At 40.6% G+C, this 16,679-nt stretch overlaps 1 protein-coding gene across 1 annotated transcript in view; it reads left to right on the top strand.

The window, feature by feature from the left end:
• Positions 1 to 16,679, top strand: part of lpgat1 (lysophosphatidylglycerol acyltransferase 1) — a 58,686-nt gene that overhangs the window by 32,129 nt on the left and 9,878 nt on the right. Inside the window, 1 exon segment of the mRNA XM_085133859.1 lies at positions 7,353 to 7,479. Coding sequence (XP_084989985.1) covers positions 7,353 to 7,479 — 127 coding nt within the window.

Here is a 16,679-nt window from a genome sequence, read left to right as displayed (position 1 = left end):
TTTTTTTTAACTTTGTTAAAATTTGTAACATTTTATTTGTCAAGCGTAACTTTATTCTGTTTTTCCCAGTGGCTCCTATGGGCCACAATAAGCTAATGTTGATTGTTTTTACATACTGTTGGGTAAGCTGACCTGGAGTATATAGCATATGTGGCATTCCATCTCAAATCAGGCAATTTGGGAACATCTATCTCAAAAATCGGATGCAATATTTGAAAGTGGATCAAAGTTTAACAAAACACAATAACAGTTAAAAAAATCTTAAAGGATTTGTATAGAAGCTACAGTTTCACAGCATTGTTCAGATTTTTGCATCATGAAATTTTTATGCATATCAGAGACGGTTGAGCAGAAGGCTTGGTTAAATTCAGATGGATGTGACCCTATATAAAGAGTTGAACTTTCACCTGACATGTGAAAGTTCCTAAATGATACCAGCAGGAGAGACAAATTGCTGGGAGCTTTGTGTCTGATGTTTTTTTTTTTTTTTTTTTTTTTTTTTTTAATTTTAAAAATGTGATAAATATGCTGATCCACCTGCTGTGGTGACCACAATTACAGCCACAGTAATTTATTATTACTTTGATGTGAATACTATAAATGTTTATTTTGATTGGTAACTAAATCTGTAAAATAAATGTAGCAGAGTAAGTGCTGTGCATTTTTTAATCTATGCTGGCTGTGGGTATCATGACGTGAACATGGGATGGCTGCTGTGGGCTGCTGCAGATTTTAAGGGTCACAGCAAACTAAACAAGTAGTTTGTGTGCATATACAGTTTGTTTTGCTTTGTGGATGGGAGCAGCTGAAAAAAAATCACTTTTTTTTTTTATATTCAAGCTTTTTTGAACCTTCGAAATTGGATAAGCAGGGAAGTTAGATGGGTTTAATGTTTATCTCTTGTTGTCTTTTACTTGCAAATTTTTGAACTACATTTAACAAGCATCGTATATTTGTAGAATAACATGATCTGGGTCCATGTTCTGTATGGACACACTGCAGCTCCACCATAAACTACGCCTCTGGTCATCTTTACTGTTGTAATGTTATTAACTTTTATGTTGAGAAATAATTTTTAGTTGAGAAGGGAGTGAAACCGTCATGCTGTTGAATCCTGTTCCCCCCTAGTGGCTCCTACCTGCTGTGGCTTCCATGATAAGTTTAATCCGGTTACTTTTAGTGGCCTTTAAGTTTCCTTTAATGTGTCACTCACCTACCTTTTTTGTCCCTATGGATGGATATATGCAGATCACAGTGTGACTGTGTGACATTTTTGGAGTGCAGGAATGAATTTGTCTAACTTTTCTAGAAGTAATATCTTTCATATTACAGTTAAGATGTTAGTTTGATCATTACGGATACCACCACTACAGTGTCCACCCATTGTACAAATCTAGGAGGTTCCAGTTTTTCCAGATGTGCAGGTAAAATCTTACCGCCATCAAAGTACTTCTAAAAGAAAGCAGCCATCTTTGGTTTGGTGGGAAAAAGCTCTGCAATGTCTGACCTGTCAGTTTTTCTATACAGCCTTTTTGCTTAAAAAAAAAAAGAATTGATACAGAATGTATCAATTAGGCTCCTCCCACCAGCTTCCAGTGGATGCTGCGCTATTGCTCAAGTATACCCAAGAAACAGTGGATCATCATTACAATAATAGGGAGGGAAACATACCTGCAACTGCATGCAGAAATTGTTGTAAAACTCTAGTGTGGACTTGCATCAATGCAACTACACGATTTGCTCACATTTCTTGTTCGGTTGTTGATGGGCTCTTTGGGGTGAGGGGTGTGACAGGTGTCATCTTTGCTACTGCTGACTTTCCCATAGATTTCCTTTTGTGATTTGTTGAGGGTCTTGTCTCTCTCCTGTAATGTTTTTACTACCAATTCCACCTCAATCAGTCCAAGACCAACCTCATACTGCCGTCGGGGATCAATCCTCTAACATGTACCCATAATAAACTCTTATAATTAAATACATATCCTCCCAACGTTTCCTTAACACATGACCAAGAGATATGAGGATAAATTAAATCATTTATTTATGTATGTATGTATGTTGTTATTATTATTATTATTATTATTATTATTATTATTATTATTATATTTATAATTCATGAAATCTAGTCTTACCCATCCTTTTTCAATTTGGGCCCTCTTTCAGGAGGACCCACTTAAATCTGCTCTGTGGACTAATATTGGAATACATGTTTTGTTTTTTACTCAGCAAATTTATCCAGATAACTCAGTAAATCTGCAGCTTGGAGCAGTCCTCAGCAAAAATAAGGCATTAAAACAGCGATAAATGTAAAGCTTCAACGAGTCCCCCCAATGCCTGTTTACGCTGCACACTCAGTGTCGACCCAGCGGACTCTTCTTGGCTTTCATTTAGAATCCATTTACGGGGATTTGGTGTTAATAGCAAATTGGAGGAACTTTGAGCCAGCATTATTGAGAATGTGGCCCAGACTTTAGCCTTCCTCAAGTTTGCTAGCGCAGCTCTGTGTCCTACAGCCTCAGCACTAACAGCAAGATGCTGTCTGATTACTCCTCTGCAGGACAGACACTAAGACTGAAGATGAGGTATCTCTTGATTGGCCACTGTAAAATTTAAATGAGTAGAGCAGCTTTATTTACATACTGATGGTGCTAAATGTGCATTTTTTTTAATGCACCGGTCTGATTAAGTTCAAAATATTTACTGCATCAACAAACGCAGGTGTGTGCAGAGGTTTTTGTGTTTATAACCTCCATCAAGGCAAATTATTACGAACGTTTTTAAGCATTTTAGGCACGTCAGTCTTATTCACGTGTAATCGTGCATTATAATTTGACTATATCCTCGTTCATGTTATGTCCTTTCCTCCATTCCAGCAGCTCAGGAGGAGGGGAAGCTGGTTGCTGCAGCAGGGCTTGTCCTTCCACTTAAATCTAGCTAATGGCATTAAAACATAGGGCAAGAAAACACACATACCCAAAGGAGCGTTGTGTCCCTCACTACCCTGTGCTCTTCATTTGTGTATGTGTGTGTGGCTGTCTGATGAAAGACACAGTTCTGTCTCCCTCTGACCCTCACTGATACTCTGCAGAGGTACCCAGAGCTCGCTGACTCACTTGGAAACAACCGGGCCACTTGGAGAAAATGGGATTTGATGCAGCCACGCAATGTCACCCGGGCTGAAAATGCCACTTGGTGCAAACACAAAGATTAGCACAGCTCGGTGGAAAGGGCTGTCCCTTAGACCAGTAAGGTGTGTGTCATAAAACTGTATTTACAGTTGCCAGGAAACAAAGTTCGCCATTGTGAGTCATTTAGGGTGGGTCATTAGGGAGCTCCTAATCACCCAAAAGTCAACATGTTCGATAACACCAAAAGTGGTCAAATCCACTTTTCAGTCAGTAGGATAGACAGACAGTTGTAGGCTTAAAGTGCAGCAATTTGGCCTGAGGAGTGGCCTCAAAGAGAGACAGATATCTGCCAGCGTGTTTCCTTCCTTAAATTGTTTACCGAAGGATGGGGCCTATTTGTTGTCATTTTAAATTACCGTGGCCGGTGCTGTTACACTATTGTGTGCCACAGCATATAGGGTGCCAACAATACTTTGGCTCAGGGCCCCATTCTTTGACCAGCCATTCACGGGAGACTGATAGAGATGGGATCCAGTTACCCACACAGGGATAACTGGCGTTAGCTATTTCCATTAATACCAAGGATGCCCGTCAAGTCACTAATATTGGTATGAATCAGTCGGCTTGCTACTCAGCTGCTTCTTTCTGTCTTCTGTCTGGTGTTGAAACTATAGAAACAGAGGTGTGTACTCTTAAAGGTCAAGCTTTTCTACACACTTGTCTCTATCTAGATTCATAGAAGTGTAGACAACCTTTGTAATCAGTTATATTGTCCCAGCTGCCCAGAAGAAATCCAGTAACCCCCACTGACGGGCTCGCATATATATCCTCCACAGTTTACAGGTTCCCTGCAGGTCACTGATGTCTGCAGATTAGGGGTTGATAAATTAAATTAATTACCAACATGAATAGGTGACACCTTCACATTAAAAAAAAAAAAAAAAAAAAAAGGTTACTTAACAAACACAACAGAATGTGTCTCGACTCCACAGGGATGACATGTATATAATTAGACAGTTGTTTCAATAAATATTTGAAAGCAGTACCCAAGCCTTGCTTCGTCACACTCTTTACATTAATAGTGACTTTACGCCATAATGTGGTGCATCATCTTCGTCCTTTTCTCACCCCACATACCACTGCCATTCTTGTTCACAGCCTTCTTCCCGGATCGACTACTGCAACTCTCTTCTTTTTGGTCTTACTCAAAAATCCATCCACAAGCTCCAACGCGTCCAGAACTCTGCTGCTCGTATTGTTACCAGGGCCCCTTCTATCCATCACATCACCCCTGTCCTGCAGCAGCTTCATTGGCTCCTGGTCAAATATCACATCAATTTCAAAATACTGTTGTTTACATTTAAGACTATTCATCATCTCTCCCCTCCATACCTCTCTGATCTGGTTCAGATCACCATCCCATCTCGGTGTCTCAGATCTTCTTCTCTTTCTCTCTCTGTCCTCTCTCCCCGTCTTGCCACCATGGGGAGCATTTGTTTTATGTCTTATGCTTTTATGATTGTGTAAACGGCTTTCTTTTATGTTGCTTTTATTATTCTGCTGTGTACAGTGTCCTTGAGTGTTTTGAAAGGCGCTTTAAAAGAAAATTCATTATTATTATTATTATTATTATTATTAATAATAATAATAATAATAATAATAATAATAATAATTATTATTATTATTATTATTATTATTATTATTATTATTATTATTATTATTATTATTATTATTAAGTTCACCAGAATGCAGAAAATTAAAAACTCAACATTCAAAATACCAAAAAAAAACCCCTCAAACATCAACTTTCACACAGGTTACTTCTGCAGTGTTTATAATGGTCTTTACTCTCCGCCAAGCCTCAGTGGCAGCAGAAATACCATTGTAAAATTGCATTTAAAAAAAAAAAAAAAAAAAAAAAGACCTTTTACAGTTTAATTGGTACACATCATTTTAATGACTGTTACTGAAACTGAAGCATATCTGGATGCCTTTTATCTGGGTAACCCATTCAATCCTGTTAGTGTTTTACCACTTTGTGCTGATCATTCATACTTCTCACACCCGAACAACAGGAGCAGTTAAACTTTTTTTATGGACACTGTGATGTTTTTGTTTTGTTTTTTCATCATGTCAGATTTTTGCTGGTATTTTATTAAATCCATTTTTTTTTCCTTTTAGCAGTGAAATGCTTCCCGAGCCTTTGCCTGCAACACAAGCCCAAACTGATGCACCCCTATATTTAACAGTTGAGGAGGGCTGTTCTCTTCATAAAATTCTTCTTTCCTGAATATTTGGTTCCTCATAGTCACTGCAAAAAATATATATTTTTCCACTTCAGTCTTGTTTCGAGGTGGTAATGCCTGCTTCCGTGACGCAGATTTGTGCCGATGGCGTAGCGTTGTAAAATGGTACAATCTTTCTGGTAGTATTCTGCAGTCAAACAGGAGTACACCCTAGGAGAAACACTCGCTTCGTTGTCTCTGGGGGCAGCCAAACTTTTGCTGTGTGATAATTAAACGTTTTGCAGTTCACAAGGAAAATTAAGCATAGATGTTTAAATTTCAAATGATAATGGATTGGATTTATATAGCGCTTTTCAAGGCACCCAAAGCACTTTACAATGCCACTATTCATTCACTCTCGCATTCACACACTGGTGGAGGCAAGCTACGGTTGTAGCCACAGCTGCCCTGGGGCAGACTGACAGAAGCGAGGCTGCCATATCGCGCCATCGGCCCCTCTGGCCAACACCAGTAGGCGGTAGGGTAAAGTGTCTTGCCCAAGGACACAACGACCAGGACAGAGAGCCCGGGAATTGAACCGGCGATCTTCCGGTTACAGATACGCTTCCCAACACCCTGAGCCACGGTCACCCTTTTGCCTGCCTTTTGGCAATTAGTTTGTAGAATTTGCCAACATAACTAGAGTAACGGGTCAAAGGAGGAGCCGTTCCTGTCAACATAACCTAATAATTGATTTGTACTGACCTGACAGGTCACCTAAACGAGCAACACGTGAAGTGTAACTGTCTGTACTCCACTTGATAACGTCTCTGCTGCACTTTTTAACTCCCTTTCCCTGCTTTTCTCTGCATTTTGTTCCCATCATTTATACCTAGTTTGCATTATTTCCCTTTTTTTCTAACTGCTGTAGTCAGTCATCTGTAAAAATTAGCTCCACTTTGTGACACGGCATATTTACTTCCCATAAAGACGCCAGTGTGTTCTGAGGGGCAAGTGCTTGCTGCACAGTAACAGCAGACAGGACTGCGACCTTAGCAGTCAAATATGCTGCACTGCTCCACGTCAGCTTTGCTTTACAGCTCAGACTGCTGGTCTCTTCTGTTTTACATTTGACAAGCCTGTTCCGAGTATTAGCTTAAGGGAAAGCACTTTTTCACACCCTCATCTTATGTTCTGCAGTCCCGTTAACTTAATTTGATTCCCAGTGTCAGTTGTTGTTTTCAACTTCTTCGTTGTGTAGTGATGGAAGAAGCAGGTTGAGGACATGTTGAGACTGGCTTGTGTTTTGCTCTCTCTGCTTTTTTTTTTTTCCCCCCTAGAAGAACACAGGTTGGAAGGCTTCACATCGCTGTAATGTTTGAGTCATGTCCAAACCTGTAATAGCAAGAAGTTGAGTGTAGCTTCGATAAAGCGGCCTTACACACATCACTTAATTTATTTTATTGTCTTTGTGATTATGAGCAGGTGAGCACAGACTTGACCCTGCTTAATGCAACTAAATACTCACCCACATGCACCCTGCAGCTGACTCCCAAATTTAATCGCATGTCTGGCATTCCCTCCCCCATCTGTCATCCCCCGCTTTCCCGTCTATTTTTTTTCCTCTTGCCTTTTCCATTAGAACTAAAAGTAACAACAACAGTAAGAGTTCGCTGATAGAAAAACATGTTATGAAAGATTAGCTGTAGAGGTGAAAATGTTTCCTTTGCTATGACTCACTAACATAGCTGCCAGCCAAGTTCTGTCAAACAGGGACTTCAGCTGGTACTCCACCAGTCGTTTTGGCAGGTAACCAGCCCTAATTTGCATGCTTTGGTATTTTATTTAAAAAATCCAGGGAAACCTTCTGATTACAGATACGGTCTTAAAGCGGAAAAATCAGGATGATCTCAGCTATTGAAGTGTCAGTGAACTTTTTTGGATGACTGATTTTATCCAGTTCTTCTCATTTTCTGCGTTTGTGTTTCTTCCCTGGCAGCTAATAAACGTAAAGGCTTGCAGTGGGTTATAGACGTGACCATAGCGTACCCCAAAGCAAGACCGATGGACATCCAGACCTGGATCTTTGGCTACAGGCCTCCTACAGTCACACATGTACATTACAGGTAAGAATGAAATGTTGGATTGTTAAACTCTCCATTTACCTTTAGCATTTTCACATGAGATACAGGGAACAGTAAACTAATCTGTCACATTCACAGGAGGGAAAACAGAACCACAATGGAAATGTACTTTGCAGCACGCGTGCCTCAAAGACTTTGTCACATGAAAATCACGTTACATCACAAAATCAGACAGAGCAATGTAGGGAGAGGCCCATGTTGCTGAATCTTGAACATGGTAGTTTCTTGTTAATTGAAGTGCTGTTGTCATATGCACACTGCACAGTTGTTACACTATTTTGTCAGTCTCCCTTCGGCCAGTGCAGTTATAAAAAGCCTAATACGCATATTAACACTAAAATAAATACAAAGTTACGTCTGTGTTAGGAAACTTTAAAAAAAATAAAACCTTAAAACTAACAGCCAGAAGAATCAGATCCAGCCAGATCCAGTTGTACCTGTTCAGCTGTTATCCATCCACTTGTGATTGTAAATTAGAGAGCATTGAATTTCACATTGTTTTTTTGTGTGTATTGTAAGTTGTGTATTTTGTAATACTCTTTTCTCTTCACTTTGGGTAAAGAGTATTACGTATTTACTCCCTGTAGAAAGTAGTTTGTTGCACCACCTTTGTATTACTTTTGTAGTATTCTGTATTAGCACCTTCAGAATTAACAGTTGCAATCGTGTACATTAACTTTTTATATGCACACACATCATGCAAATCCCCAATTTAGTAAAGAAAACTGTTGTCAGTGTTTCCACTGTAGAAACAAGTATAGGTGCAAATGTACACCTGTTCATGTTTGCATTTGCTGCCTGATGGAAGTCAGCCTGCCCTTCTGGTTTGGGTCAGATGCTGCCCTTTATCATCACTCTGAACCTGAGGCCTCGCTGCTAGCATGGTCTTTGCAGGTGCTTGTACAGCTTTGATGTAGCATTGGCAGCTGAGCATGTTTTGCTCTTTACTGTCACATTCTTGACCCTTCGTTCTTTACTTCTCATCATTCTTTGAGTGTTGTAGCTGGTGCTCTTATTTTAGTCCCGACTCCCACTTAATCTCATGTCAAGCAAGTGTTTTGAGAGGTTTATTTCTTTCTCTTTTTTCCCATTTTTTTTGAGGGAGGGTCCAGCCATCATACAGATAATAATGAACTTAAGCTGGTTGCATATGTATGTTCAACTCTGTTTGGATTGTCACTAACTGGCTTGCAGATGGCTTGTGCTGATTTATTTTCCTACTAAAGATAGGAAATCAACTCTTTGGTGTCTTTTTACACCAAATTATGCTCACTGTTCTCACCTTAAAGAAGTGCAGTATGCACCAAAAGTGACATCACAGCTACTGGTACACAGACCACTTGTGCGTCTTTTCGACTGGTTGTTTACATTTCGAATTTTAGCTCGTCCTGATGAAGGATTGCACAGCTTGTACCACATCGAGGAGTCGACCTGTCCACAATGCACAAATGAAACTCGCACACAATTACCACCTGATGGATCTTCACCCAAATTATGTTCGAGGTTAAATTAGTCATTTAATGTGCAATAACCTGTGAAATGTGATGAATTGTGAGCTAGATGAAGTATTACGTCGTTCTGGTTGTAAATTGGAAAACATGTCTTAGTTGGAGGCACGAGTGTGCGATCGAGTTGGTCTTTATTGCCACTTAAATGTCATTTTAGTACAGAAGCTCAGAGATTGTCAAATTACAGGGAGGGGGGAATACTGCAGAAAAGGTGAGAGGTTCTGGAAAAAGATGTGAGCGAGACAAAAGCAGCCTCTTTGGTTTCTGTTTAGACTTTATCTGTTTCTGTGCCGCTGCTGATGGTAAGCGTTTTTTCTGAGAGGTGGCACTCATCAATCAGGAGAAGACTGCAGTGAGTCTGCTGCACCTCAAGCGACAGGATAAATGGTTACAGGGCTATGGCGAAATCACAGGTGGCACACGCAACCACCAATGTGGTGACTATAAACTTGGATTTACTCTCTTTTCTTCAGCAGCAACAAAGCAGCTGCAGATGCACCAACCCAACGTTGCCTTTCAGTTTTTACCTCACAGTATGCTAATAGTGATGCCTTTAGCAAATGTTAATATTGTAATATTAGTGAGATAATATTTTAGCAAAGTGTCAGGAATGGTCTGGCCATCCTAATACACACCTGTAGACATAGGACACTGAGCATTAGTATTCACTGGACATGCTCTGCCAATGTAAACAGGAAGCAGGAGGTTGGTTGCTTAGACAAAACAGGAAGAAGAGCAATGAGTACAAGACTAGTGATTACTTTGCTTGGACCACCAATTAAGTGGAGCCTATATGCAAAGGCAGTCATGTTGGCAGAAAACCTGTTAACGTTGGGAATCATTGCAAATCAAATATGGTGACACATTAGTGCAGTATGAGCAGCATTATGGGATCATTATGGGAAAGCAGCACACACAAGTGGGATGAATTCACAGATGGTATGTGAGCCTTGATATAATAATGTTTTGGCTTAATTTGTGTGACTGATAAGATCTAATCAGGAAATGAATGTGGGTGTGTGCTTCATAGTTTCCAAAAGTCCCCAGTTCTGCCCTTTTGAGACTAAATTATAATTCAAATTATAGCTGAAACTGGGTCAGCAGCATTTTTAAAAAGTCTCAGTTTTAGGGTTCCTAAAACCCCCACTAGTGTGGACATTGGGTTTAATACTACTGTGGATGTGTCTCATGAATTTTAAATATTCTTGGGATTAGCGGAAGTAGTTTTCCCTTGCGAGGCAGGTTCAGCCACTGCTGTAAAATTCTGACATTAAAAAATTAAAAGATGCCTTCAGTTTTCACCTTTCATACCTGTCTGATTTGGCTTCTGGCTGAACCTTTTGTAGCAGCATAAAAACAAACAAAAAACAGATCAGACTTTATATGTTTGCTCGTTAACGACTGCCTAAGATTTGCTTTGTGTACTTGCTTTTTTTCAGTATTTGGAGTAAAGATGTGCCAGTACCTGTCTATGATAGGCTTTAGTATATGTGAAATATTGAGAAAATCAGGATCTGATGTCCAGGTGTTTAAAAAAATACATCATCTGGAAAAACAAAATGTAGAAATAAGCTACAGTATATGGCTGCCATCTTAAGAATATTCCTCTTCATATGCAGGTGTCACTCCACGTGGTCCTGCTCTCTTTGCCCTTCAGATTCTCCTCTCTATTGCTTTTCTATCCACTTGAGGATAAAGTGAAGTTGGGCCAGGATTAGATTTTCTGTAGACTGTGTTCAAGATGAATATAATCCCCTAGGGTAGATCAGAAAAGATGTATCCAGGCATCAAAGCAGTAGTCATCAGGTAGAAGTCATAGTGAGCCTAAATGTTACCTTGAACAACCTCCTCAAACAGCTCAGGTGTGTGTCTACACCTCGGTGTGATAGAGGTTGATTTATGAACCCTGGCCCATCGCCCCCTCTCTAGAGAGGCCCCTCTGCCCACTTTGTCTGCGACTAAGAATTCATCAGCTCTGTAATTAGAGGGGATGCTGGATTCTCTTCCCCACCTCCGAGACTCTCTAATCAGCCGTCGATACAATCAGCTTCCCTCGTTCTGTCAGCATCTCTGCAGCCAGGGGATGGACAAGAAGCCACCCGACTACAGTTGTTCCCGTTACAAGCGTGCGCACTCAGTTCCATGCCGTGCAGACAGTGCTGATCATAGACAACTTAGACCCTTGCTGGTACAGGTGCAGAGTCAACAAGAGGATTAATCTCCTTGCTGATCAAGGGAGCGCTGTAGGGGAGTGAGCAATGCGATGCACTTTGGTGATGCAAATAGGAGACGCGGGTGGACAAGTGCCACCCTACAGCGGTGTTTCTGCTGGGTCAGTTAAGGGGAATTTTTATTGTGAGAGTAGCATTTAATCACTGTCATGGCTACAAATAATTCAGAATAAGGAATGTCGTGAAAGATTGCCGTTTTTCAGGCAGTTTTTATTTTTTGTAATTCTTGGCTCTGAAATATTCCACTGAGAGCAGATATCCCTAAAATGGTCATCTTGGGCACAAAACTCTGAGGAGCTGCGCCAAGTCCAAGTATAAGATATAAAAGGATTATTTTTAAACTTTGATGGTAGCTTTGCATGATTCAGAGTACAAAAACAAAATATGGTGCTGGAAATAAGCCCATCTTCACTTGATACTCATGCAGGATTCTAGAGGGATTACATGGACTGATGAGTATTTTTCCTCCATAACACTAAACACCTTGAGTCATATTTTAACAAGGATAGGCAAAATCAAAGCTGGTAGTACAGTTGAACTAAAATAAATGAAGAAATGTAGTTTACTTAATGCTTACTCAATGGAGCTAGTAATTAACACAATGGGGTTCCTTTAAGAAGTAGTCCTTGATGCTTGACTGTTGGTGTAGTGAAGGGGTATGCAAACAGTGGTATTTTAGATGGCGATGAGAGTAAGGGCGGTCAAATGTTAAACAGTTGCTAAAACAATGTAGAAAAATATAAATGTTTAATCGTGTAGTACCCTCATAACCCTATGGACCAGACTTCCAGATTATATAGCCCACAGGCCACATTTTGTCCTTTAGTTGTGAGGTCAGAGGATAGAGTACCCATTAACTTGCTTATTTCAGCCTCCAAAAGTTCTTGTTTTTAATTTGTTTTTTTGGGGGGTGATGTTAAGTTTTGTATGAAATATCAATACAACTTTAGCAATGTTTATTTCCAAGGCAACAGGTATTTCTTAAATTTACGTATGTAGATGCGTGCAAGTGAATGCACCTTCACTGTAAATGCCTTGGAACCAACATTCATAAGATGTTTGCTAGCCCTGAAAGATGTCAACTTAAATTAAGAAAACAAACAGTAATGCAGAAGTCAGTGGTGAAGCTGTGTGTTTTGTTTGTGGATAGCTGATTGCTGAGTTTAAGGCTTATAATTTCAATCATCATTAGAAGAGCTTGACTGATGCAGAGCCGGAAGGGGCATCTGAACCTCTGCTAGCAAAGCCGCATCATGTTTATAATTGTACCATCTACTCTTACCAGTAATAGTTTATAACATTAATACTGAACAGACTTGAGTTTGTTGTATCGATGCGGCCTTCCACAGTTTCTAATGTGGCCCCCTTTGGGAAAATTAATTGCCAAACATTGCTGTGCTATTATGCTGCCTTGTGAATTGCTCATTTTATCCCAAAAGATGATCCATAGACATCACATACAGAGTAAGCGGCTGTGACACCAAGTTGAAAGTCATCCGTAGGATTATCATGATTCAGCAGGGAGACTGTTTGAGAGAGAGATTTCTGACTGTCCACTCAGCTTAGTAAAAGACTGATTTCACCCATTTAGCGGGTCGTGTTATGTTTTTTGCATACACCCCCATCCCACAAGCAGAAAACCCATTAACTCAATACCACAGCAGCATAAAAATGTTTTGTTGTTTGTCTCTGTTTTTGAGATGCTGGGTATTTTTAGTTTTGCTCTAGTTATTTCCAGCTTTCTAAGCGCGAGACATGTATGTCAGCTAGATGTTTGCTGTAGTTTGGGTGCATTCAGGTCCAGCTGTTACAGAAGGCAGGTCGTGTTGATGCGTCGGAGATCCTGCAGTTAACTGCTTCAGCCTGACTGTTTCTGTGTAAACTGAGCTTCATTATAAGCTGCTGTCTTCCTCCCGTGTTATCGTTTTAAGGGTGCTCCAAAGGTGCTGGCTACCCTCTGAGCTTCAGCTACACAACGGGCAGCTGATTTTTGGGTAATGATGTAGATGCATCCACATTGAACACTTCTGCTTCCCTATTCCAGTCCTCATCCCTCAACTCCACCCTCCCTTGCTGTGTCTCCTGCCCTCTCTCCGTATAATCTCAGCCTCCCAGATTGCGGCATCATAAGCTCTCTGTGAATGGCAGATGGGAGAGCTAGGTGGGTGTACAGAGGCCGAACGAGGGCAGTGGTGGGTGTTAAATATGGTGAAATCCTTCTTTCTAAATGTACCTTGTCCTCCTTTTTTTTTCTTTTGCTGCTGTGTACATTTCTGAAAGCTGCTGTTTAGAAAATATCTGAAAGGTGACATGATTTACGGATTCGGGAGTCTGCCTGGTCATCACATGGGTGCTTTTGAGCCACACACCTGGCTTTCCAGACTCACATAGAATTGTTGAGCTTGCAAACTGCACATATAGCTTTGTTAAAATATATGACACATTCCCCCCTCTGAGCCCTTACATATTACATACACGCTACGTGCTAATTAATGTCCCAACATTACACTCAGGATCAGTACGTCTCATGTGTCTTACCTGTAATGGTATGAGTGTTTTTGTGATTATAGATTGCATGTTGCAATAAAAAAAAAAAAAACCAGGAGTAGAAGGCATAGTTTTATTTCCTAAAGCTTAGGGTCTTCAAAGGGCTAGTGTTGCTATAGAAACACATTAAAGGAAGCATCCCCCACCCGTGTTTGCTCCACTCGATAGTGAACCCTCGTCCAGAGGCTCATTAGCAGAGTAGTCAGATATTTCAGTAGAATTAGCAATGCCTCAATGGAAAATTCCTGCATTTGTTAACATCTAAAGCTTCTCTTCTTTTTCTTGTGTATCAGCTTCTCACCAGTGCTTCTCATGTTTTTGGCTGAAAGTTGTTCTGTTACCAGTGATTAGACATGCAATATTACTTGACTGGTTGGTCATTGTGCAAAATTGAGACGTCACCACTGCTGGATGAACATTGATAATTGTGCTTCAGGCTGCACTGGACTAGCTGCTTTCATCTCATGAAGAAGAATGTACCTCTGAGATTAGAGAGGTGGCGAGGGGTTTTTTGTTTTAAATTTTTTCCCCCCTCTTTCCAGCCAGTTTCTATTAACCCTTCTTCGCTTCCCGGCCTTTTGTGAAGCTTTAAATGAAATTAAATCCAGTGAGTTTTAAGTATTGTAAATTTAAAATTAGAAAAGGGAAACACTGGGATTTTATCAGCACTCGTTATTGACAGAGTTGAGGTGTCTGATGCAAATATGCAGCTTGGGGCATAGCCACATTTAGATTTATTTATTTATTTATTTTAAAGAGTTTTTGTGTTTCATGCCGCTCTGTCAGTTGCTGGGAATGTTTTGATGTGTGAATAATGTAGTGGATTAAAAAGGCCTATATTTACCTTAGATACCTGAATATTTACGTCATGCAGTATGATGTAATATGAACTACTTCTGTAGTTCATATTGGGAAACCTTAAAGGAACTTAAGTGCTTTATTTTACTGTGTGTGTGTGTGTGTGTCCTAGTTAAAATGACCTTTATGAATCCGCATTAATAACAGGATGTTCTGACATTTGTGTTGTGACCGTTAAGTTAGTTCAGGACTGGTGCCACGTCTACGTTTGACAGTGGTTTTAATACCCTTACTCTTAACCTCTGCAGTGATAACAGGTCGACGCTCCCCTGATGGCCCTTAATCTCTGTAAGACAAGAGCAGTAGTCTGTCGAGCAGGGTGTGCGGTCACTTTAACAAGGTGAAACTTTGATCTTGCCAAGTGGATGCAAAAGATCAAAGTTGAGACAAAAACATGACAGTGTTTGTTGGTAACTGTTTAACATGCCTGGGTTAAGGAAATAAAAAATTTGGCCCTCAAGTTGATGTTTCTGTTCGTACAGTTTCAGCTGCTATGGGGAAATCATGCTGCTACTGAGGCTTGATATTGAAGACGTGGTGCGTCTTTGTGTACTGAATCGGAAAACAACTTTACAAAATAAGTGGTCAGTCGTGGCACATTGCTGCCCCTCTCTGAGCCTGGCTCTGCCAGAGGTCTCTTCCTGTTAAAAGAGAGTTTTTTCCTTCCTACTGTGATCAAGTGTTTGTTCATAGGTCGTCTGATTGTTGTATTATTGTAGGGTCTTTACCTTACAGTTTAAAGCGCCTCGAGGCGACTGTCGTTATGATTTGGTGCTATATGAATAAAGCTCAACTGAATTGAACTGAGTTAAAAGTATTGTGAATTAGTTTTATATATGAAGGTAAAAGTACCATTCCTCCCTCTGCCCTTTTTATATCTGTTTTGGTCGTGCCTCTTGATGCCAGCATCAAACCATTTCCTCCAGTACAGACAGTCTTGAGACGGAGAGGAAGCAGATTAAAGACTAAATGGAGCAATTAACGAGCACACTCCTACCATCCCTCAACTTCTCTCTGATTGCAGATAAGGGCTTCTTGGTGTTTCACAAGCAGCGACCCTTAGGATTCACAGAGAGCATGCGTGTGGTTTGCTTTGGGATTGGCATCGACCTCGAGGAAATCACATGATCGCTGTTGTGGTGTGTTGTTGTAGCATAGTAGAAATAAAACACTTGAGTTGTTTCATCTCGTCCAGTCTACCTTCACTCTTCAGGAAGATTGATAGTTTGAAATCAGAGGCGGCAGGTTTTTTGCATGCTGTTGAAAACATTTATCTAGATGAGAAAGATACAGGCTTTTTTTTCTTTTTTTCTTTTTCTCCCTGAGCTACACTGGCCAGTAATCTTAATATTCACCTTCTGCACCATTGTGTCCAAGAGCAGATCTCCCTGGCATAGTCTTTATTTCCCGAGATTTCACAGCCGGAGATTTAGGACCTTATAGAGTCCCCAAACAATGACTGGCTTCGCTCCAAAGAGTCTTGTCGAGTGGACAGGCTTTTACAGCCACTGTCCAAATTTAATTAGCTTCCTACGCCAGTTCAGAGTGGAAACAGTATCTCAAGAATAAGAGCTGTACAGAAGCTAAATGACTCAATCAAGACTGTAAATAAGAAGCTTTAAGGCCTTCATATTTACTGTTTATTACCCTGATTTGTTTTCCTGGCGAATAAACACGTGCACATCAATCCAAGAAAATTATGCTATTAAAATTGGTCATTTATTCACCGAAGTCCTGAAAATGACTGCAGTAGTTTGTACATCACATGTCAGTGAGGATCTATGTCCTCTTCTGCCCGTAGCGCAGGTCAGCACGGTGTAAAAGCCTGACGTTGAAGGTTATTGACAGGAGAAACTGCTGCTCTCCCCCAGCTGTCTGTCCGTTCGCCAGAGTTTCAGGTTAACAAGCGAGTCGGTGCCAAGTGGGTTAGGGTGGAAATGAGAGCGCAGCCGTGGCCCCGCGCCAACACATCACCGCCGGTTCTTTGCTTCCGCTGCCACCGTTGTTGTACGCTGTAACACGTGGTGCTGAAACTGTG

The sequence above is a fragment of the Neolamprologus multifasciatus genome, chromosome 15 (assembly GCF_963576455.1).
Source record: "Neolamprologus multifasciatus chromosome 15, fNeoMul1.2, whole genome shotgun sequence".
Classification (NCBI taxonomy): Eukaryota; Metazoa; Chordata; class Actinopteri; order Cichliformes; family Cichlidae; genus Neolamprologus; species Neolamprologus multifasciatus.
This window is presented reverse-complemented; position numbering and strand designations above follow the sequence as displayed.